This window comes from Schistocerca piceifrons, chromosome X, assembly GCF_021461385.2.
Source record: "Schistocerca piceifrons isolate TAMUIC-IGC-003096 chromosome X, iqSchPice1.1, whole genome shotgun sequence".
In the NCBI taxonomy this organism is placed as follows: Eukaryota; Metazoa; Arthropoda; class Insecta; order Orthoptera; family Acrididae; genus Schistocerca; species Schistocerca piceifrons.
Window position 1 is genome coordinate 120,700,356 of NC_060149.1, and position 24,594 is coordinate 120,724,949.

General features: G+C 36.4%; 1 protein-coding gene across 1 annotated transcript in view; it reads left to right on the forward strand.

Annotated features, from left to right (window-relative positions):
• LOC124722539 (osmotic avoidance abnormal protein 3) overlaps positions 1-19,109 on the forward strand; it is a 372,346-nt gene extending 353,237 nt beyond the window's left edge. Inside the window, exons 17-18 of the mRNA XM_047247684.1 lie at positions 12,087-12,175; positions 19,013-19,109. Coding sequence (XP_047103640.1) covers positions 12,087-12,175; positions 19,013-19,033 — 110 coding nt within the window. The 3' untranslated portion in view covers positions 19,034-19,109. The remainder of the gene's footprint in view (positions 1-12,086; positions 12,176-19,012) is intronic.
• The last annotated feature ends 5,485 nt before the right edge of the window (positions 19,110-24,594 follow it).

A 24,594-nucleotide genomic window follows, 5' to 3' on the forward strand; every position in this document is an offset into this window, starting at 1 on the left:
ACTACTCTCGATTGCAGAGTTACTGCAGTGCTGAGCTAGGCAAATCTGTCTACCTCACAAAAAGAATACACAGAGTTCCTGAGTCTCACAAGTACACACTGTTTCACTCTGAGAAGCCTGCGACAGAGTGCCCAACAAGGTTATTACAAGTGGAACTGATTTCTTCCAAAATCTAAGGCTATTCTCAGTACCAAAATTGGTAGTTATCATTTGTACCCACTATGAACGAGGTCATTTTGGCAACACGCAGCAAATAAATCTGCAGGGGAAGGAATTGTTGATAAATGGTACATGATGCAATATCTCAGGGCCTACTTTCCAATTGCCCCCCACAATCACCAGAACCACAACTCTAAACACCAACTACTTATCAATCTACCTGCTAGACCTACCATTTGAGATCCTGCCTGAGGAAAACCTAACCTACTTAAGTGGCTTCCCTGGATCAGATGAAAGCAGCACAAAGCAGTTGCTCAATGAGGGAACATCTGAATGATCATGTGAAAAATATTGAACCCAACACTGCCACCGATTCATCACCATAGGATCCAGCACATTGGCTGCCTGCATAATTCTGATGATAGCAAGTACTGTGTACTACCACCTCAGATGCAGAGTTGCCCAAATCCAATCTTTACCTTCCTTTAACCTGCAGATCCATAGTAGTCATGTCAGGACCAGTGACTCAACCCCACTGAGTAAAGCAAAGTGGTGAAAACAAAACAAGGGACCTAGAAACTCCACATTTGAGCATCCTAAGAGTGATATCGTGTGTACAGCATGATATAAAAAGGAAAAAAAGACATGCAAAGGGAAGACGTTAAACAATAAGTGTTTACTCTGAATTCATGCAGATGAATGTAAACTACAGAAACAATGCTGGACACATCAGCGTCTCTGCTGCAGCCACTCTCTTAAGCAGTAATCGAGTAGTCTGGATTAATCTAAGCAGAGAGGAAATGTAGTGATATAGAACTTTAGCAGTATGAAAAGCAGCCCAGAATCATAATCAGGCCACAGTCGCAGCCTGCTAGCCAGACAACACCTCTGCCAATACAGCAATTTGGCAGACACCACCACTCTGGTACCAATGTTCTTGCATGCCATTGTCCTGGGAATGGAACAGCTTTCAGGTAGCTTCTGTTGTTTGACACACTGCCACATGAAAACAGCAGGACCCCGGTCATTGAAAGACAGAGTCAGTTGTCATCGAACATCTGTGGCAACTCCAGCTGCCATCATTGGACTGTGAACCAACAACTGTCATCTGACTGCCTCAGCTCAGGCAGCCAGAAGTCTGCTGTGCCTCTTGGTCCGGGCCATGCAGTTAGTTCCAGGCAGTTTCGCACCCTTGGGCACCACCACCAACCATAGCTGCTATCCAGCCTGTAGTTCTGTGTTCATCAGCTGCATAATTCTTCTGAGTTAGCTTGCCTAGCCTTGTCAACCATTTGCCCCATCGCTGTCCTACCGTGCTGTCTCACACTGCAGGCACATCCGTGCCGGCATGCTTGCATCTGAGGAACACTGCTTACCACCTGTTGTCTGCTTGCCACAGGTGCATTACACTAAGTTCATGTATAATTGTTAATAACGAGTTTTGGCAACTGACTGGCCACCTGAATTGTCTACACTTCCACTCACCTCCAGAAGAGGGCTGCTTCCCCACGTCTTCCCAAAGTATGCCCCATTACAATCTTTTATCATCTCTATGTGACAAATTAATAAGCACATATCTTAAATGTGCTTTTCACTAATTGTGCTTCTCTGCCACATGTTCAAATACCTGTGGGTGTTAAATGATTTGTCAGCAGTACATTTTGTTAGTGGAAATGTCATATAATTCTGCAGAGCCTAAAACGGGTTACTAAATTTTTACATCACACCCCTTGCTTCTCCTTAAAGCACACAAAATTCTGTTTTCCACTTCTGCTTCAAGATGTACAGTGCCATAAAAAAATAGTCCCTTCATAGTTTTGAAAAGAGTAGCTTAATTATATGTATTTTTTTTAATTGGGATAAATGAAAACTGCTTTGACAGGAGTATTATTGTATTCTGAAAATCTCTGTTCATGTTACACATTCACATTCAGAGAGTCTATGAATGGTGATCTGTATCAGGTAAGTGCAGCAGCCACAGGAATGTTCAAATGATGAATTTGTGTAACAAAAGTTGTTGGCATTTGAATGTCAATTTGCAGATATGTATTTAAAACTGTGTTTCTTTTCTGATTTTGTGTTGGTTAGCACATCATCTTGAAATTTATGCTCCTGTCAATGGTGAAACGCTTCCCCAAGGTAGCTGTCAAATCTGTTCTGTATTGCCCTTTGATGTATTTGAATATGAAGCAGTTTGAATCATCTAATAAAGGCAAGTCCTATGGCCCAGATTGTACACCAATTAGGTTCTTTTGAGAGTATGCCAATACAATAGTTCCATACTTAGCAATCATGTGTAACTATTTGCTCAACAAGACATTTGTACCTAAAGATTGGAAAGTTGCCCATGTCACACCAATACTCAAGAAAGGAAATCAGAATAATCCACTGAATTACAGATCCTTATCACTGATGATGATTTCCAGTAGGATTTTGGAACACATACTGTGTTCAAAAATTATGAATTACCTTGAACAAAATGATCTATTGACAAATAGTCACCACAGATCATAAAATACCATTCTTGCAAAACACAACTAGCTCTGTATTCACATGGACAGGAGATCTCAGATTGATTCCATATTTCTAGATTTCCAGAAGGCTTTTGAGACCGTTCCTCAACAGAGACTTCTAATAGTATTGTCTGCACATGGGGTATAGTCTCAATTGTGCAACTGGATCCATGATTTCCTGTCAGAAAAGTCACAGTTCATAATAATCAACAAAAGTCATCCAATAACACAAGTAACATGTGGCATTCCCCTGAGAAGTGTTATAGGACTCTGCTGTTCCTAACCTACATAACTGATTTAGGAGATAATCTAAGCATCCCTTCTAGATTATTTGTAAATGATGCTGTAACTTACCATCTAGTAAACTCATCAGAAAAGCAAAACCAATTGCAAAATTACTTAGATAAGATATCTGTATGGTAAAGCAGCAATTTTGACTAAATAATGAAAGATGGGCCATCGAAATGAGTGCTAAATGGAATCTGCTAAATTTTGATTACATGATAAATAATACAAGTATAAAGGCTTTTAATTCACCTAAGTGCCTTGGAATTACAATAACAATCACCTTAAATTGGAATGATCAAATAGATAACGTTGTGGGGAGGCAAACCAAAGACTGTGTTTTATTGACAGAACAGTTAGACTGTGCAATAGGTCTACTAAAGAGACTGCCTACCCTATGCTTGTCCATCCCCTGCTAGAGAGTTACTTTGTGGAATGGTATCCTCACCAGTAGGATTGATGGAGGACATTGAAAAAGTTCAAAGGGCAGTGGCTTGATTTGTATTATCATGAAATAGGGGAGAGAGAGTCACAGATATGATAAGCAAGTTGAGATGGCAATCACTAAGACAATGCTGTTTTTCATTGTGGCAATATATTTTCACAAAATTTCAGTCACCAACTTTCTACTCTGAATGTGAAAGTATTTTATTGATGCCAACCTACATAAGGAGAAATGATCAGCATAATAAAATAAGAGAAATCAGAGCTCTCATGGAAAGACATAATCTTCATTTTTACTGTGCTCTGTTCAAGAGTGCAAGAGAGAGAAATAGCCTGAAGGTGGTTTGATGAACACTTTGCCAGGTACTTTGCTGTGAAATGCAGAGTATTCATGGAGATGTCGATGTAGAATGAAGTGCAGTGGTGGTAATATGTACATGGATAAGGTTTATTTTAGGCTTTTCCCCGTGGCTTCATGTGTGTAAGTCATCTCCTGCCCCCCCCCCCCCCTCTTTTCTGTCTCCTCCTCTCACACATCCCTTCTGCCCATCATCTCCTCCTCCACCTTTGTCTGGCTAGCCTCTCCTTCCCCCATCTCTCTGTTGATACCCTTCTCCACACTCTGTCCATCTTCTCTTCTTTAACATCTCTGTCCATCTACTACTATTCTCCCATCTCTCTGTGTCCATCTGGTTCTCCACTTCCTTTCTCTGTCCATCTTGTCTTTCCTACTCTCCCTTATCCATCCCAACCTTTCCCCAGTCATCCCCATCCACATGTGCAGTTGCTGCACAACAGGTTCACGAAGCATGCCAGTACTACTCCCAACACGTGCATGTCATGCTGGGCAGCCTACATGTCAGGGGCTTGAAAACTCATTGGTTGTCCCTGACGTGTAGGCTGCCATGCAATCCAGGTCGATACTACTCTAACATAACACACCTACCGTGCAGGTCAGCTTACACATATGGGACTGGAAAACTGTTCCACAGCTTTGACGTGTGAACTGCCCTGCAGAGTAGGACAATAAGATAGGCCAATGCTATTCTCACACAACTCATCTGTTGTGCAGGGAACCCTATACAGCATGGACTGAAAAAACATGTTTTTCACCATATCTGAGATTATAACACCCCACCCCCCTCCCCACAAACACACACACCGCTTTATGTATTGATTAGACACTTGGCAATGACAACGCCAACAATTGCGATTTTTTTTTGGGTGGGGGTGGGGGGGGGAGGGGGAGGCTTGAGCCCTCTCTATCCCCCTATAATGGGTGACACTGAATAAGACTGCCGCTTGATAGGACTGTGAAGACAACACAGAATCTGCACTGAATTATTTATTTTTTTCTGTCACCTTCAATAAATATCCTTAAATTTCTCTATTTACTTAATGAATAGAATTGTATTTTAGACAATATTTTGGTTTTAACTGGAGCAAAAATAATATTTTATGTACACTAGCACTCACAAAAAATACCACAGAAACAGTTTCTGTGTGCACAGACTTCACATATGCATCGCAAGGACAATACTGAAAGTATCTTCAGAAACACCACAGAAATTTGTCTGGTAACTCTGTACAGTGGTGCTAATTTCCACAATTCTGCTGAAATATTTGTTTCTCTGACATTATCGTTCCTTCAATGTAAAACAATAAATTCTTTATGAGTTTTGCACAGAATATAAAATTGTTGACATTTTTTACCTTTTGTTTCTAGACTAATAGTTTGGCACTGAGGTAATATGTGTGTATCCAGAATCCTTCTACTCTGCAGTGGAGTATATGTTGTTTTGAAACTTTGTGGCAGATTAAATCTTGAACCCATGTCCTTGTTTTCCATGGGAATTGCTCTTACTGACTCTTCTATCCAGGACAGTCCATTTGGCAAATGCATCGTGTGAGAGAGGCAAAATTCTGGTTTTGACTCTAAGTATGGCACACCATTTTAATCTAGCATGAAGTTTCAAAATGTGCAAAGCCTTCATTTCCTTAGTTTCTAGTGAGTTAAGTAAAGAAGCCTTGTGTCATTAGGATCTATTCTTTGTGCTCTCTTCATTATTGATGATATCATATTCAATCATGATTAATGATGATATCATATTCAATCATCACCAGGTTTAGGCTTCATAGCCCCCCCCCCCCCCTATCCCCCCATGCTTGATCTTGTCCAACTCTTCTCAGTACTCCTCATTCCAGACTATCAATCCAGCTGATCTCCATTCTGTGCCATATCCACACTTCACAAGCTTCATTTCTTGTCTTGCTCTCTCAATGGCCATGTTTTTGCTTTGTAAATGACCATGCTCCATATCAGGTATTTCACTAATTGCTTTCTTAATTATGTGTACAAACCATTAGCTAAGAGTTTTTTTGCTTTTGAAATGCCTCTTTCAGCAGTGCCTGACTTTGATGTCCTGTTCACAATGAATATCTGCCGTACTCCAACTCCTAAATAATTGAGTGCTATCATATAACTTATACCTCACTCTTCTTTTCTTTAAGCCTGTAACCATGACTTTTATTTTCTTCTTGTTTATTTTTATACTATGTTCATTCAGTTCATTTAGTATTTTAGTCAGCATTTCTCCATTTTCTGAAAGACTCACCATGTCACCTGTGTATCTTATGCATTCTATTTTCCATCCATCTATCTTGATGCATCTTTTCCCAACCAAACAACTTTTCATTATTTCCTCAAAATAAATATTAAATAGTATCTACGAGAGACACCAGTCCTGATATTGCTGTCTTCCAAGGTCTCATTTCCTATTTGCACCCTTGCCATCTGATCCAAGTACAGACTTGCAGTCAGCCCTCTCTCTTTCCACTATATTGCCACTATTCTGTATTACATTCAAAGTCAAATTAAACTTTCTGCATTTTTCTGTAGTTTTTCCCCATATTGTTACAAAGAAAAACAAAGTGGTGTTACTAAATTCATTCATTCATTCCTTCATTCATTTAATTTACATACTTGGCTCTACATATTCCACCATGTGAAACAACTATAAGCATTTGGTCACTATCACAGATAGGCTATGATGAACTGCTGCTGTAGATTGTTAATATGTAATTGTCGTTAAAAACTGATGTATTATTTTGCTTACCAGAGGCGCTTGTCATTGTTTGTTTACATTTGAAAAGACAGCAGTTTATTGTCTTAGATAATCATAAAAGAAGCCACTGCCTTAAAATAAGAATCTGCTGCACTTCTATTTACTTAATTATTTTTGTGTTCCATACATCCTTGATGCAAGTGTGTCACTACGATGAAGAACGTGTCAGGTTATTACAGTAATAACCATATCTAAATGGTCATGAGGCTTACAAACTAAATAATATACAAACAGATACATGATGTTCAAGTGTTCAAACAACAACACAGATTATAATAGTAATAATGATTACACAAACAAATTATAAGTCTTACATTCTAATACATATTAAAAGCATTCTGTCATCAATTGATATGCCAGTGCTATATAGTCAGTTCTTATAGGAATGCTTACAATTAAACACATTCTACTAATTTTTACACACTGTCAAAAAATTGCTGTAAAGAATTCAAAAGATAAAGTTTCAGCTGTTTTTTGAATTTGGTCATATCTCAAATGACTGATTTAACATGAAATGGAAGTTTGTTGTATACTTTTATGCTTGAATAATGTACTTCTTTCTGTACCATTCTGAGATTTCTTTTGTGAAGATCATGTTTACTTCTTGTATCATGATCATGATATTCACTGTTTATTTGGTAAACAGTATAATTATTGTTCAAAAAGCACATTAGTGAAATATGTTATGAGGTGGCATGGTGAGGATCCTGAGCTGTTTGAATAAATTTCTGCAAGAGCATCTGGGGTGTGCTTTAGCTGTAATTCTGATGACTTCCATGCAATAAAGACTTTGCTTACTCATGACTGGTTACCCCAAAATATGATTCCATACGTCAAAGTGAATGGAAATATCCTACGTATGCAGCTTTAATTGTTTCCAAGTCACAAGGCAGATGAAATTTAGCGAATGGCAAATGCTGCTGAATTCCATCTTTAACATAGGTTGCTGATGTGAACTGACCAATTTAGACTGCTGTTTATGCGTAATTCCAGAAATTTGGAAGACTCAACTCTCAATACTTCTCTGTCACCACATTTTATTTAAATATTTTCCTGGTTTTATTTGCTGTTTGAAACTGAATGAATTGAGTCTTTTTAAAAATGAGTAACAGACCATTTGAAGTGAACCATTCTAGAGCTTCTCTGAATACTGTGGTCACAGTGTTCTCTAGACTGCAGTTGGCGCAGTTGGGTGTTTTGTCAATCATAATGGTTGTGTCAACAGCAAATGGAGAAGTGTGCTTTTTGTGTCATACAGCATGGCAGATCACTGATCACCGAGCCCTGTGGCACTCCACATTTTACTGTGTCCCAGTCAGAGCAGGCAGGTGGCATTGCAGAATTGTTCAATACTACCTTCTGCTTTCTGTCATCTAGATATGACTTGAGAAACATCCTTACTTTACCATTTAATCCATAGTTCTCATCCTACAGTTGAATGTTTTAGACAGATCACAGAAGATTCTGTTCGCAGCTCATGGTCTAGTCGCTAGCATTGCTGCCTTTGGATCACAGGGGCCTGGGTTCAATTCCCGGCCGGGTTGGGAATTTTCTCTGCCTGGGGACTGGGTGTTTGTGTTGTCCTCATCATATCATCATCATCATCATCATCATCATCATCATCATTCATGACAGTGGTCAGATTGGAATGTGAAAAATTGGACTGTGTGAAAACTGGGACTTTGTACTGGCACTGATGACTGCACAGTTGAGCATCCCACAAACTAAACATCATCATCAACAGACGTTTCCAACAGGTGATATTTTGTTGTTTATGGATTCAAGGAGTTGGTTGACAAATGAAAAATGGTGTGTTCAGCTGAAGTACCCTTTTGATATCCACACTGATTTTTATTAAGGATTTTATTTTTATTCGATGATCCATGATTCTCTTGAACATTAGTTTCCCTAGTTTTTTAGATATTTGTTAACAATGAAATTGGCTGGTAGTTGGAAACATCAGCTTCATCACCTTTTTCAAACATCAGTTTCACAATTGCATATTTGAGTCTATTTGATTCATGGACTCATTAAATATGTGACAGAGAACTTCAAGAATAAATTTGCAGCAGCACTTCAGTATTTTGATAGATATGTTATCCACACCAATGGAATTTTTATTTTTCATTTTCTTAGTTCCTTCTCAATCTCTTTGGTTGTAATATAGGGTACATGCATCTGACTAATTTTGTTCTCCACTGTGTTTTGCACAAGACTCATGGCTTCAGCTCTAGACCCTTTACAGCCAATTTGATCTGCTACTGTCAAAAAATGCTCGTCGAAGATATTAGAAACAGTATCACCTTCATATACCATGCTCCCATTATGAGAGTCGATACTGTCTGTACCTTCCTTAATTTTTCCTGTCTTCCTTTTGACCACCATCCAAACCGTTTTTATTTTATTATTTGAATTGTTAATATTAGATTTATTAATAATGCTCTTGGATTTTTTTAAATCACACTCTTTAGAACACTACAGTATAATTTGTAGTGCTTCCCAGCCTGTTTTTACCTCCATGAGCTTTGTCAGGATTGCTGCTGCTATTGTGCCATTTTATAACCAGTAGTGATTATGATTAGTTAAGCTACATCTATGTGACATCGAGCTGCCAGAGAATGTGAGGTTGTCTGCAGTAGAGGGATACCAGTGGCATCATCACTTGTGTTGGCACTTCTCTCTAGTCTCTCAACACTGAGAGCCTGCCTCCATGCATCACCAAGGTTATAGTCACTGTTCCTGTTGAAGCTACTGTCACAGATTGTGATCCATACAGCTTCTTTGATGACAGATGGATTAAGATGAGTGTTTCATCAAATATAATTTAACATTTATTTGTGGTACTGTGATCTGCAACTTCTGACTTTTTCTAATTTCTGTTTTTAATGTGCCACCAATTTTCTGCATGAAGTGCACTTTACCTAGGACCATACCTATTTTACTCCATGTAACTTCAAAGAAAACAAGGAACACAACATGTGGATTATCTCATGATTGTTAAATGTCTTTCTTTTTTTGTTTGTTATAGAGTGTCATTTGATGTGTTGATCCATATAGCCATTCTTTTGGAACATGTGCTTCAGATGTTTAATCACAGAATCCAAGTGCTTTTTGTCAGAAACAATCAGCAGCTTTTTGTATCAGTGTATTTAAAACCACTTTTTGCAAGAATAGACATAATGTCTTATGGGATAACAGCAATCAGTGATTTTATAATGTTACTTAAAATCCGTCTTGATTGCAATTATTTTTTTTATTTTTTTTTTTTATTTTTATGAATAAAAAAAAATTTGCAATCAAGACGGATTTTAAGTAACATTATAAAACCACTGTCTTATGGACTGACTGTTGCAAGCTCTGTGTGTTGACATAGAAGTCAGTATGTAGCACAGGAACATATGATCTGATGAACAGTTGTGATGATCAAGAAATGAAGTTGGCACACTGTAAGAAACAAAATGCAGATATGTTCCTTTCTGCAGGTCTACATATAGTAAAGTAGGTAGGGTCCTGGGCAATCAAGACATTAAGACATATTTTCTAAATACTCAAGAAGCTAATGGTGTCCACAGTTAAAGGATAGTCTTGTTCCCTGGATCCCTGGAATTTATAACATTCTTTATTACTATGGAAGAAAATACTATGTCAGTCAGACCATCTGTACAGTCTCACAAATAAACATAAAATTATGACTGATAAAAAAATCATGTCCACGCATCTTCTCACTAGGACTCTGTTATCAAAGGAGCCATCGGGGTCATAATGGACAAACAACTACTTTACATGAGAAAAAAGCTCTAACTTTGATGTTGCACAGAAGCAAGGTCACAACATTGAAAGATTACAAGAAATTCACAAAACTGTGTAGAGTACAAACGGAGTGGTGGTACCCCTAGCATCCTCCCACTGGAGACATCAATACAATGTGGTAGTACATCATCACATGGATGTCAACCAATCATAGCATGACAATGTGTTATAAAAGACCACTACACTAGCAGTTATGGCAGTCAGCTGCTCCTGATGATTTTGGTGTAGGTAATCTTTGAAAAGATGGCCAAGAATAATTTGTGTGTTCACATAACTTTTCTTTGCTTTTGTTTCACCTACTGGTATATAATGATTACCACAGCAGCTGAGGGTTAATACATGTCAGTGTCTATTTTTGTCACTTTATTACATTGAACAAATGTTAGGTTACCAATGTTTGCATGCTTTGCACAAGATACTTAGCCAAGTAGAGTGCTCGCTGGCTGTATGTTCCCATGATGAAAATTTAACTGAATTTTGTAACTTATGGAAATAACAACAATTTATTTTGAAGTGTGTTTTTAATTTGTTTCTTGCTTGGTAAGATGCCACACAATTTTCACTGTTTGTCAGAGCTGGCAATATTTTTTGTAGCACATATTGCATACTGTGAAATGTTTTAATTGTAGATGTACTTATGAATGTTTTACAAATGCCTGTAACATATTTTTCTCATTCTCTCAAACCTTTTATTCTTGGTACAGGGTTGTCTTGTCTTTAACATATCATATATTCCATAAATTCTGTTAATAGAATGAGATTTTCACTCTGCAGTGGAGTGTGCGCTGATATGAAACTTCCTAGCAGATTAAAACTGAGTGCCGGGTCGAGACTCAAACTCGGGACTTTTGCCTTTTGCGAGCACTTGCCCGTGAAAGGCAAAGGTCCCGAGTTCGAGTCACAGCCCGGCACACAGTTTCAATCTGCTAGGAAGTTTCAATTCTGTTAATATTTGCTGGTGTTATCCATCTAAGAAGACGGATATCCAACTGACATATAAAAATTTCTAGAAAGGAATTAACTGTCATATTTTCAGTGGATATCAGTGAATTCTACCATCTCTTAGTTTGATATACATTTTCTTCAAAACTTTCGCTTCTTCATTCAATCCTCATATCACCTTTTATTTCCTCTTGTACATCTGTTGCATCTTTGTTGTTGTCTATAAATGTGTCTCATTTGCCCTTTTTCATAAATGATTGCAGACAACTTTCAATGACACTTCATCTCCCTTCATCATCACAATTATATTTCTCAGTTCCACTACGGAAGCTCTGTCAGTACTGCAAATCTCCAGTACTGTAAATAGAGTAAGCATATATTATCCAATTATTTCCACATAGCTGGAAGTTTGGAGGGTAATGCATATCCTATCCAAAGTCATCTATTGACTAGAGTACATATTCTGCTTCTTTTACCTGACACTGATGTAGTCCCATTTCAAGGTGGTAATATCACTCCCCCCCCTCCTTTTTTCCCCTTTTTCCAGGCTTTGGTCTGATAGTGGTCACTAACATTGTTTATTCCAAAAACAAATCAAAATCATTATGTTAAAATAATTTTTTTCATCTTTGCAGCATGTCTCAGGGTTTCCATGAAAACTGCATATTTATTTATTACATTTCTACATTATAATTCTCTCCTCATCCATCACTTATTATCTAATGCATTTAAATGACTTGGACAAAATTTATAAATAAAACTGAAATTCAAATTCTGTAGCAAATATAAATTTTGCTTTCTATTGCAGGTTACAAAAATAAACGCAAAGCTAACCAGGCAAGTGAGGTGAATGGCATTTCAAACTTGAATCTCAGCAAAAGTTGTTTGCATTCTTCGGTGGGTGACCTTTCATTTCTTTCACCTGTGAAAGGGAATACATCATTAAATAATTCATGGTCTGGTGGAATAACCACTAGTGAAGTGGGACACACACGCGACATAAAAAAATAGTTGAAAATTTATTTTTGTATTTTGAATGGCTCTAATTTTATTTGTTGGAAACTCATTGCTCATATTGTGTGAAGAAATTCCATCAGAATACAGAATTTATTTTCATACCTTTGAAAATGAATTATGTAGAAATGTGTAAATATTCTTAGAATTTAATGAGACAGATATTAAAGCAATTCATGGACTTTGTACAAAATGTTAACATTTGAAAGATGTGTGCAGTTTATTCTACACTTGTTATTTGTGGCATGATAAATAAAGAATATATAAAGAAGCAGCCAGCCTGAGGTGCTATTTTGTTTATGGAGCTTGTAGCTACTTTTTTTTAGGGATAAATCAACTGAAAGAGAAAATGGAGGTGTGAGTTGACACATTGATTGATTTATAAGCTAGATAACTATATTTTTAATGTGGCTTACTGAACCTGCACACAGATAGCAGAGCTATAAGATAAAATGTAGCTTTATGAGAGGGAAAAAAGTTACAATGAAGATGGTGAAGTACTTTTAGAAAGAGATACAAAAAGTATTTACTGATAAAACAAATAGAAGAATACAACATTGTAATGAAAGGACCAGATAAGAATAACAAACTGTAATTAATTACAATGAGGATCTGATTGGGAATACAACAAGATCTTAGTGGATTTAAGCAACTGCTATAAACCAGATAACAGAAATGGTCTGTGTAGTTTCATGTTGGACATATGACTTGGGTTTGAAATGTGCCTCATGCTTGAGCAAATCAGGCTGATATCTAATGTTGGGGTATAGAGATATTCTTGGTATCAAAGCAGCTCTGAAAGTTGGGGATATATTTTGACAATTGGATGTTTCACTTTACTCTTATAAACATTACAAATGAGTCCATTTAACCTGTCAGATAGTTATGCACTGCTTTCGCTTCCACAGACTTGATTAAGTACATTGTGTTAGTAACACACTCAGACCTTACACAACTTCTGTTCACATGTAGTGAGGTGATGTAGAATGTACTCACAAAAATGATTGAATACACATGACACAGATGCACAATGCAGCAGTGCAAAATTATGTTTAGTGTTTGCTAATCATTAATGTTCCCAGTAATCAATGGCTAATCTAATACCTGTATTTGTGACCAGATTTTCTTACTCTGTTGTTTATAATTTTTGGTGATTGCCTCACATTTTATTTTAGTACTTTTAATATGGATGTGCTTGAAATAATACTGGAACAAAACTCAAAATGAAGTGATATTCTGTTAAACATTCCCCTTACCTATACTGCATGTTTCTCACTGTGCTGTGGAAGAGCACTTTTTGTTCAAAGTTGTACTGAATGCAAAATAAGTACATATGTGACAAACATATAGATGAATAAAAACTATTATTACTGTAGTCAGTTGCTATAGTGAGCTCTGTTCTGATGGAAAATGCTGCCCCATAAATGTTCCACACAGAGAAACATTATATTGTCTGTCAGTGCCCACCTGGACCATAAAAGTGACTTGTAAGAGTATCACAAGCTGTAATTACTTAGTGTGTTTCTTCAAGGAAACTTACTATATTACAAGACTTTTTTTGTAAAACTGAGAATAAAGTTAAATAATTTTGAAGATGTACGATTCCTTTGGCTTTGTTTGTGAGAAGATTTATTGTAAGTTATAAATTTTAGTAAGCGCAGAACATAGAATGGTGTAAATAATCATTAATATTCCCAGTAATCAATGGCTAATCTAATACCTGTAGTTGTGTCGTTAACATGTTCGCTGTGATACCAGAATTACTTATGGCTAGTTGTGGTACAGGGCACCCTCTGCCACACACCATATGGTCGCTTGTGGGATATGTATGTAGCTGCAGATGAAGAATTGTATATTTCACAGTAATGAGGGAGCAGCTCGTGTAGTTGAGTACAATACTATAATGGATATTCTAAGTCACGAAGTTACTAGTTTATGCTCTAAATTACTTTCTGTTTTCTAAAAAGATGTTTAGAATGGAAATTCTTAATTTACTTTGAACTTGTGGACAAATACTGTTTCTTACGCTAAGCTAATGTAGTGCTGAGAAGAGGGATTACTAATTACATTACTTAAGATGTGCACACATTGTCATCCGGTTATGGCATGTCAGTTTTAATGATCACTTCTGTGTCTGAGTAACATTGATTAAATAACCTCAAGTTCATAATGGATATGAGTATAATAAATGAGTGGTAATTCATGGTAACATAATTTGATTTTTGTCTAATGTCTTGAATCCTCTAATGTATATTTATTTATTACCATCCAAGGTAAAATGAATAGTTTTATGAAAACATTAGATTGCGAGGAACTCTGAAAAGTCCAGTGAGAGATTGTAATCAGCTGAATTTTATGTTCTACATGATCCCATTCCTCACTGAGTATTTATATTTTTCATTTTTCTTCCATTTCCCTTTAGCTGTCAAATCTTTTTCTTGTGTTTCTGTTAGGAATACTGAAATTATTGTATGTGTGTACACCTGTACTGCTGTAGTATGTTGTGGATTTATGTTTTTCTTGGTTATGATAATCCATTCACTATGCTGTTATTATTAATAATGCTGCCTTCCCATTTCATTGTTCATTATTAGTTATGCTCCTGAATGACCCTTATTTGACTTAGTTTTGATAACCTTATACTCATTTGATCAGAAACAGATTCTTTTTTCCACTGCATTTCACTAACTCCCAAATTCCCACTATACCTAACTTCAACCTCTCGATTTCTCTTTTTAAGTTCCTTAATGTACCAATAACATTAAGGTATGCCATCAGCATGCCAGTCTGGAGAAGGCTAGATATTTTTTCCTTCTGATGTATTCTCCCTAGTAGTCCCCATCTGGAGATCTGAATGTGGGACTATTTTACTTTCAGAATATTTTACCACAGAGGATGCCATGATCATTATTAATCAGTATACCCACATAATTGTTGTGTGTATTTAATTATCACCTTGAAAAATAGAGTTACATAATTAATTTTTCATCTGTTTCCAGGTACATATCTGCAGCCCTGGTACACACTGAAATCCCCACATCACAATACTGTAGCACAAATTAGCACAGTCCACATTGACTTTATCAACAGTCTGTGCTGTTTTGTTACAGTTCCTCTAGTGAAACTGCAGACAAACAAACAAAAAAATAATCATTTAACTTTATTTTTTTCAAGGTGATAATTAAACTTTTATGACCACCCCTCATAGTAGATGAACACCAGCTCATCAACATATATCCAGAAAAGCTGCAGCACATTGTAAAGCAGCAGCTTCTTTACTGATTATGTAAAACACCAAGTTTAGAATTTTCTAGTATAAATATGCTAAAACAAGTGTGTGTGATAAACATTAAATAACCCAACTAGCTTTATTATTAGTAAAATATTAATATCATCTGGAGAAATATTTCGTCTGCATTACTTGACCACAAAAGAAAGTGATAGAAGTGGGAGCTCCAGATGGCAAAGTGTTTAGAAAAAATAGCACTTTTTGGCACAGGTTGAGTGAGTCACGAGGCATTTACATTAGCATATTTTCCAGGCAGTAGTTGGCGAAGTGGAAAGTGTACAGAATGGTAGTCCGAGGGTCATGGGGTTGAGCCCCTATGCAGAAACCTTTTTTATTTTCAATTTTTACTTTACTTATACTGCACATAAACCGAAAGATGTTCAATAATTGTACTTAGTAAAAATTTCATAAAAAGTTTGAAAAGAAAAGGCAAAGGAAAATTTTGGATTTCAAATAAATTCGGAAGTAAGGCTTATACTTGCAGCACCTATGAGGGCTCTGCTAATAACTTGGCAAAAAGGGGTTGTAATTAATGTGTACATAACTTTATACTCTGTTAGTTTCATTTTGGCCGTCAAGAACCCTTCACCAGTTGCATGTGAACAGTAGGTACCCGGTGCAGGTAACAATGCTATCTGTGGCTTTGGAGCTTATTTGCTTGTTAGCTCTTGGCCAAGTAACATGTAGAAACTTTAAAACAACCATGAAATTGTAAATATACAGTGTTTATAATGAGTGCAAGGTGTCAACAAAATTATTACCCCTCGACCAAGTTTTATGATGAATATCACCCCATCATGTGTATACCATCAACTGTAAAGCAAAAGCAGTATCTAATTTTATACAAGAAATTCTCATGTATGTCTTACAATACCTTCCTGTAAATTTATTTGGACTCCGAAATTTGCCTTTGCCTTTCCTTTTCATACATTTTATGGAAATATTAATAAATAAAATATTTGGAATTATTTCAATTTATTTGTAATATATGTCATGTAAAAACTGAAGATAAAGAAAAAGTTTCCAAGTGGGGACTCCACCCCACAACCCCCAGATTACAGTTCTGTACCATTTCCTCTCCGCCAATTGCTACCTAGAAACTATGCTACCATAAATGACACATACCTCACCTGACCCACACCAAAAATTCAATTTTTTCTATATGCTTTGGCATCTGGAGCTCCTGCTTTTCTCACTTTCATTTCTGGTCAAGCCCGGCATACATCACAAATTTGGACAAAATTGTTCCACTTGTGATTCACTATTATAAGCGTATGCTGTTCAGTTTTAACATTCAGTCATCAACTTTCAACAGCCAAAGGTATTATCGTCTTCAGCTATAGTTTACCTTTTATAAAAATTACAAAGAGAGAGTAAGACTGCCTAGAGCTTACCATCATGACATACAACTTCCAGTACTACCTATAAAAATGCAAAAAATAGAAAGTAATTCTACTAGCTTTTGGAACAATATGTTCCTTCTTCAAGCATGAAAGAAAAATTAGCTGGGCAAAATTAGAAAGCTAGGAGAGGTCGCTTAGGTCCTAGGTTAAAAGGAATCCACTGCCTGTGGATCCCTTAGTCTATGAATTTTGTATGAATGGTGTCAATATTCAGACATTAATGTCTTTTTCTGAGACTTTCAGGTTATTTTTCACCGCCTAAAAGTGGATAAAGTTGCTTTTGAAAGACTTAGGATCATAATATTTGTTTCAAACTTTTTGTGTGTATGAATTGACCAGTGGAAAGGCACAGAAATAGGACCTTGAAAACAATAACTTAACTTACAAGTCTACATTATTCTTCAGAGCCTATGGACACACACATACACAGATCACTGCATTGTGCCAGCACTGTGAGAGGTTATCTTTTCTCATTTATTGCTAGTATTTCTCACAAATGATTCCACTATCACATACAATTTATTACTGTGGCTTCCTTCCATTCTGTAATCCATGCTCTGTTCCTGTGTCTATGTTGGATTTTTGTCTTTATACAAGCACTTCCTTCCTTATGTTTTCTTTTTCACTCTTCTAAACAGAAACTATGCTGTACTCCCTATCTGTGTGGTGACCCTGGATTTATACAACACTTTTTCAGAATGACTGCACTTGTGCTCACTGGATAGCTCAATTATCACTAGCCTAAAACCACTGGAATTCAGTCTTTTGTATATGAAGTTCATTACTGTTTCACTTATTTCTTGTGTTTTAGAGTTGGGACCCTTGACAAGGACATTTTTATCAGTGACACATATATCATTATCTTTGTTTGTCTAATTTAATGATATTAGAAGACCTGCTGAATATTTGTCAGAACACGTGTGTACTTCTTAAAAGGCACACATCACTGCAGACTTAGCCCAGCTGCTAGACACTTCCTTGACTGCAGGAATAAAAACTTCCTCTAGGCACGGTACCTAGAGTATGTAGCATCTAGAACTTTTCAATATAAAGACATGGGAAAGGCCAAATTTTGGTACTATCTCTTGCACATTTGAGGTAGCTCAGTATCCTATTATAATCTTACAATACTGAATGTATTTAAATACTTCACATAATGCAAAAATCTACAAACACATGTTGGTAGTGGGTGGGCAGATTAGATGTTGAGGGAAACTTTATACCCTAAGTTTAGTATTGACTCAGATGCAAGTGATGATACTGAGAAGCCCTGAAGTAGCTGAGGGTCTAACATGCCAGAATAAAATAAATGCATAAACTTTGTCAGAATTTCTCAAAATTTTGAGTTTAAATGCTTGATATTTTCACTCAGCTGAGTGCAAGGGTTTGCTGTATTGGCTCAATGAGGAGCAACATATCTTTCAATACATATTGTTTCATCAAAATCCTGTTTACGAAGTCAAATTGAATGATAATGTGCACTGTTATGGCACAAGCAGCAAAGGCATTAAAAATGCAATTCATTTCCATATAATTAAAAAAGTGTCTGTACAACATCTGTAGGATTCTTTATCACTCAGTCCTCTCATAATGTTTTAGAACTTATTAACATAATAAATATTTCATCTTGATTTTTCAACTAATACCAATGAAAAAATGGGTGAGATAATAAGTGTGTAATACTTCTACCTATTTAATATAAAATTTACACTGAAAACAGACTACTGAATCTAGTACCCATCGCAACATAAATTAACTGCACAAGACTTTAAAGACTTACTAACATGAACACTTTAATTTAGCTGTAAAATATGACTACTGCAACCATTTTGCAAGTATTAGAAATATTGGTAGTGCCCATGTTTCATTACTGATAAAACATAATCTTAGAAATGCTTTAAGATGGCTGAAACTATTATAAAATTTAAAACATGCTGTATGTTAACAATCCACAAAAAATATTGCACACAAATTTCACAAAAAAGTAAAGTTTTGTCTTCACAGAGGACTATCTTGATTCCATTGTAGGGAGCCATCCAAGAGGAATAGTAAATTTATCAGTGCAGGAGCAGCTTCGACTGGAGCCACTGGACACAGACTACAAGAAAAAGAAGAGGAAGAAAAGACCAAAGAATAATGAATTGAATATAATTGATATAATGTAGTAGCCAAGACCTATTTTTTAAATAAATTTAAAATGTATGTGCCAACATTGTAAATATGAATTTACTTCATTGTTGTCACTAAGTTGTAATTTTAATTTCCAAGCCTGAAAACAAAATTTTAAAACTGCTGTTTAATTGTAGTTAGTATTGTCTAATGTAATGAGTCCAAATAAAATCTACAACTGATCCGCTTCTTGTATATAGAAACTGTACACATGTCAAAATTTCTGATGAATTTTAAATTTAGTTCTACAAAGACTGTAAAATGTGTTTATGGTTCAGAACACTTGAGTAAAATTATATATTGATTATTATATAGTTCTCTGTCAAAACTGAAACTACTGATGTCATCCAAGTGTCCATACAATGAAAACACAACTTTGTATTATACAGCAACATAGTGTAAGTGCATGCATGTTCAATTATAATGTCACACACAAAATCAGAGCAGTCAATATGAATGTGTATCATGTAATATGTTGCTCATAATAATTTATTATAAACACAGCAGATTATATGAGATATTGCAGCAAAATAATATGAAATCACTGAAAACTAATGATGAAGGTAAAAATGGGTTACAAGTAACATATGAAACTTCATATCTAAATTCAAGATGTTACAGAAACAAGTCAAACAAACAAGAATTTTATCTCTCTAAAAATGTCAAAGGTTATATCAGTACAGGCAAAAAACATTGAAAAATACTTCTGAATTCAACCCAAAAGTCACAAACAAAGTAAACTAGAGAACCAGCATTGGAGGCTGACTGCAGATCATTCTGTTGCCGCAAACATACATTTCATGTAAGGACCACAAAGATAAAATGAGAGCAATGATGACTCATATTGAGGTTATAGATAGTCATTTTTCCTTTGCTCCATTTGTGAGTGGAACAGGAAAGGGAATGAGTAGTACTGGTACAAGGTACCCTCCAATCTGCACCATACGGTAGCTTGAGGAGCATGTAGATTTAGATCAAGGGTGAAGAAAGTGATATCATAAGTGATGCAAATAAGCTTGGAGTGCTACCTGTTGGCTTTATTCCTAGGTTCCTTGGTGAACAGCTGATGGCTTGTTTTTCTCACATATGCCCACATGAGTGGCTTGATTTCAGATAGCAGGTTGGAATTGGGACTGTGGTTGGAGGCTATATGCACACACAGCGTCAGTGCCTACAGACCATTCTCCCACTGATTCTGCTGTGGGTACAAATAACCTCTCATTTTGAGGTTATTTCTGACTTCAATTCCAGTCCGCTAACAATGCTGTAAGCTGAATTTTGTCATCACTTGTGCTGCCAAAAGCCAGAAATATTTAAAAAATAGTTTATTGAAGAATTTGAGATGATTATCAAAAGGTATGACATAAAGAAGTAGCCATAAAAGCTTCAAGAGTTTCAGAACTTTCTTCAGTTACAATGCTTGTGACTGTATAATGTAGTTTCAGAAACACAAACCATTCAGCGGAATACACAAAGTGCCTCTTGCACACATAAAAGGTAAGTGCTTATTTACTACCTAATTGAACTCTTGGCCTTCCTTATCAGTGAATTATTTATGACTGGATGTTGTTCTTATCTACTAAAAATTTTCAAATATGAAGCAGTTTTCAAAAATGCTCCTGTGTTTTATTTAAACAACTGTCATCCTAGGTCAGTATTGTCTGTACACTTGGAAACGATTGAATGGGCAATAAATAACTACAAGATTAGCTTTATTGTTGAATAAATCACATTATGCCATTTTTAAGATGGATACAAACTCGACATAAGTAATGAGCCTAACATTACTGAATTTACACAAAATGTAAATAATGTAGTTGATAATGGTGATAATGTGATCAAGTTATGACAGCTATATGGCACTAGTTACCATAAATTACAAAAGATTGGAGTTAGAAGCATAGTAAATTTTAGTCCTAAATCTTATTTGAGAAAACTAACACAGTTGGTGCAGGTATTCAATATGGGAACACACAATGTTTTTTTATTGGATGCAGTTTATATCTTCATACTTGTATTTGATATCATCTGTTACGTCCAGTGAACAAATTTAATTTTATATGTATGTGATGAAAAGTTGACAATCAATGGACCTAAACTTACAACACACGCACGATTGCATAGTTATCTAAAACATTCTAATCTGGTATCACAAAAATGATTTAAAAGTTAACATTTTAGTGATAAATTAAAATTGTGTACTAAACCAGGACTTGAAGCTGGAACCCATGCCTTTTCCCACAGTGTTTTCTACCAATAATGCAATCCATGCACACTTATTGACTGCCTCAAAGTTTTGATGTGTATCTTGTTTCCTTCTTTACCTTCCAAGCCCAAAGAGGTTCTCCTGCTATTTTGCTGGACTAGCACTTCTGAGAGAAAGCAAATAGTGAAGAGTTTGTCTAGTAACCTGAATATTGTTAGTGTTGGTGAGATAATGTTTTTCATTTTTTTGGTGTGAAGAATATGTTACATTTAACATTTCTCAGAAAGATAGGGGTCCAGAATTAGAGTTCTAGTCCATGATATGACTTTAAATTTCCACAGAAATGTTAATAGTAGTGTATAATCTGTAAAGAGGAATCTTTAATTTAATAATTAATCCAAATAATAGATGAGTTGTTAAATTTGTGTTTACAGGGGACTGCAATCAATTAGTTAATTACAGTTATAAAATTAAATCAAATGGACACACAAGACCAATAGAAAATTTCTGGCAATCCCCATAAATGGCAGAGAAGGCTGGGGTAAACACATATTGAGTGAGTTGTCTTCTCTCTGATCTGAGGTTTAGCTACCACCTGAGATTTGTGCTACATATGTAACTTTGTGTATATAGGTTAAGTTATGTCAGATGTTTGCACCACATATAGAGTGAGTATGTTATAACACTAATGCTAGTCATTAACAGTACTAATGGACTGTTTTAATCATGTCCATGCTTAATTAGCTATTATACAAATGATTTGCAAAAGATACAGTAAATGAGGTTACCAGACAGTGTTCACACTTTTCAAGCATATCATCTCAGTAAAATGCCACAATTTATTTTACTCAGCTGCAGTCCCAGTGTGCAGAACTAAACAAAGTACATAGATTATTGCTGGACACATGGGAATATTTTGCAACAAACATTTTTGATATAAATATTAATTTGCAGAGTAGCATGGTGGTTGTCACTGATGGGCTATGAGGCCACATCATATTTCTTCTACAAGATCAATGTTTCGACCCCTCTGCTGGGAACTTCTTCAGGTTCTTGTGGTGTTCATAGTTAATTGTACACTATCAAAGACAACTGTTATGTTCTCTTATAAAAGGGTAGGGGGGTTTCCCTCACTTGTGCTGAAGAAGTGGATTTATTAGGTAAAATTCCTGTGACTACCATTGGCAACAATGAAAGCCAAAGGCTATGACAGTTTGTCCATACACAAGGCTTTTGAAATAAATATTAATTACACTAATAGGAAGGATGGGAAACTGCTTTCTCACTGTCAGTTCACCATTTGTTTCTGGGGTTACTGACCACAACAGGGTAATTCTTTGGAAAATGGTGTAAATACATCTATTTTTCAGGCAAAACAAAATTCAAGACCTTTTCTGACACAAAATGGATACACCTGATTACCTCCATACTATGGGGAGGGGAGAGGGATAGTGGGGGTCTACGACAAGATACCTGTGGCGGAGTGTATACAGGCAAAAGGGGAAAGACTGTAAAATAATGTATTAAGGAACATGAATGCCACATGCAGTTACAACTAAGTGTGAAATCTGCAGTGGTAGAACATCAGGAGAACTTCAGCCATGAAATTGATTTCAACAATGTATGAGTGCTTGCCAAGGAATCCAATATTTATAAAAGAAAAGTCTGCAAAATAACTGAGATGTCTGAGAATGAATGTAACTGCAGTAGAGAGGATGGCTATAAGCTTCTGGTTTTGTGGCTTCCCACCTACAACAAAGTGAATAAACGGCTGTTGCATATGAGCAATACAAACAATGTCCAAGAAACCAACTCTGTGGACAATAATATTTTTGATAAACGTTCCCCCTCTCTTGCTCTGTTTGTTTCATTTCTATTCAATGATGATGGCCCATCAGTAGTAACAGAAATAATTTTAACCTATAACTCTTCATCAACATAGGGATGGGGGAACTGCCTTTTCTATCCAATGACAATGGGAGTCATAGGAATTTTACCCAGTAACCCCACTTTTTCAGAATAAGAATGGGAAAACTCCCTTTCTACCCAATTGCAATGGCCTACCAATGGTAATCACAGGAATTTTACTCAATAACAACACTTTTTCAGCATAAGCCTTTTTATAAGAGAACATGACACTCATCTTTGACAGTGAACACCACAAGATCCTGCAGAAGATCCCAGCAAAGGGGTCAAGATGTCGACCATGCAAAAGAAACATGATGTGGCCGAACAACCCAGAGGATTTAACTTTTTTTTCCAATTTAGGTTTAAAAATTTCATGTCACAGCTAGCCTTTGATTTTTGGGTGAAACCCCCTTCAGTTGGAAATTTTAGATTACTCCACATTGTTTTGGCAATAATAACAGCTGTTATCTCTAACCGTTCCTGAGCTTTCTATTTATTACATGATTGCAGCAATTTGTTTTGAATAAATACAGGGCGTTTCACAAAGACTTCTTTAGAGATGACATACTGTAGTTTCTGGCAATTAGCATTATTGATAGTACTTTTTGGACAACCAGAGCAGGCTTCTATTTATATTTACAGCAGTTGGTAAACATTGTCCTCTCTCTCCCTTCTTTCTGCTCATTGACTTCAATAAATGTAAACAATCCTGCAAAAACTGCTTCTGCATATGTTAATCCCTGCATCATAGAAACACGATCAAAGCCTACAATGCCCCATGGTTTGTGAAACCCGCTTCATCGGTAAACAGGTAGAACTGCAACGCATTCTTTGTTAATGCCCATTGACAGAATTGCACTCGATGATTAAAGTCATCACAATGTAATTGCTGATGTAGCGACACATGAAACAGATGAGAACGGTGACGATGCAGTATGCGAATGACACTACTTTGACTCAGTCCACCGGCTCTCCCAATGTCCCGTGTACTCATGTGTGGGTTCACGGCAACAGCAGCTAACACACCAACTGCACCCGCTTCTCGTGTGACGGGCCTGTTATGGACCCGTTTGCGTGCTACGACCATACCTGTGGCATACAGTTGGCGGTAGATGTTTTGCAATGTGCGGCATGTTGGATGCTCTCTGTCCGGGTACCGTTCTGCATACACCCTGCAGGCTTCAGCTGCATTTTGTCAACACTCGCCATAGATGAGTATCATCTCCGCCTTTTCAGAGTTCGAATACACCATGGTCACAGTTCCTACAAGACTACACTATCACAGACGTCTGGTAACACGGTGTACTACAGTTGGTCTGCGTGTGGA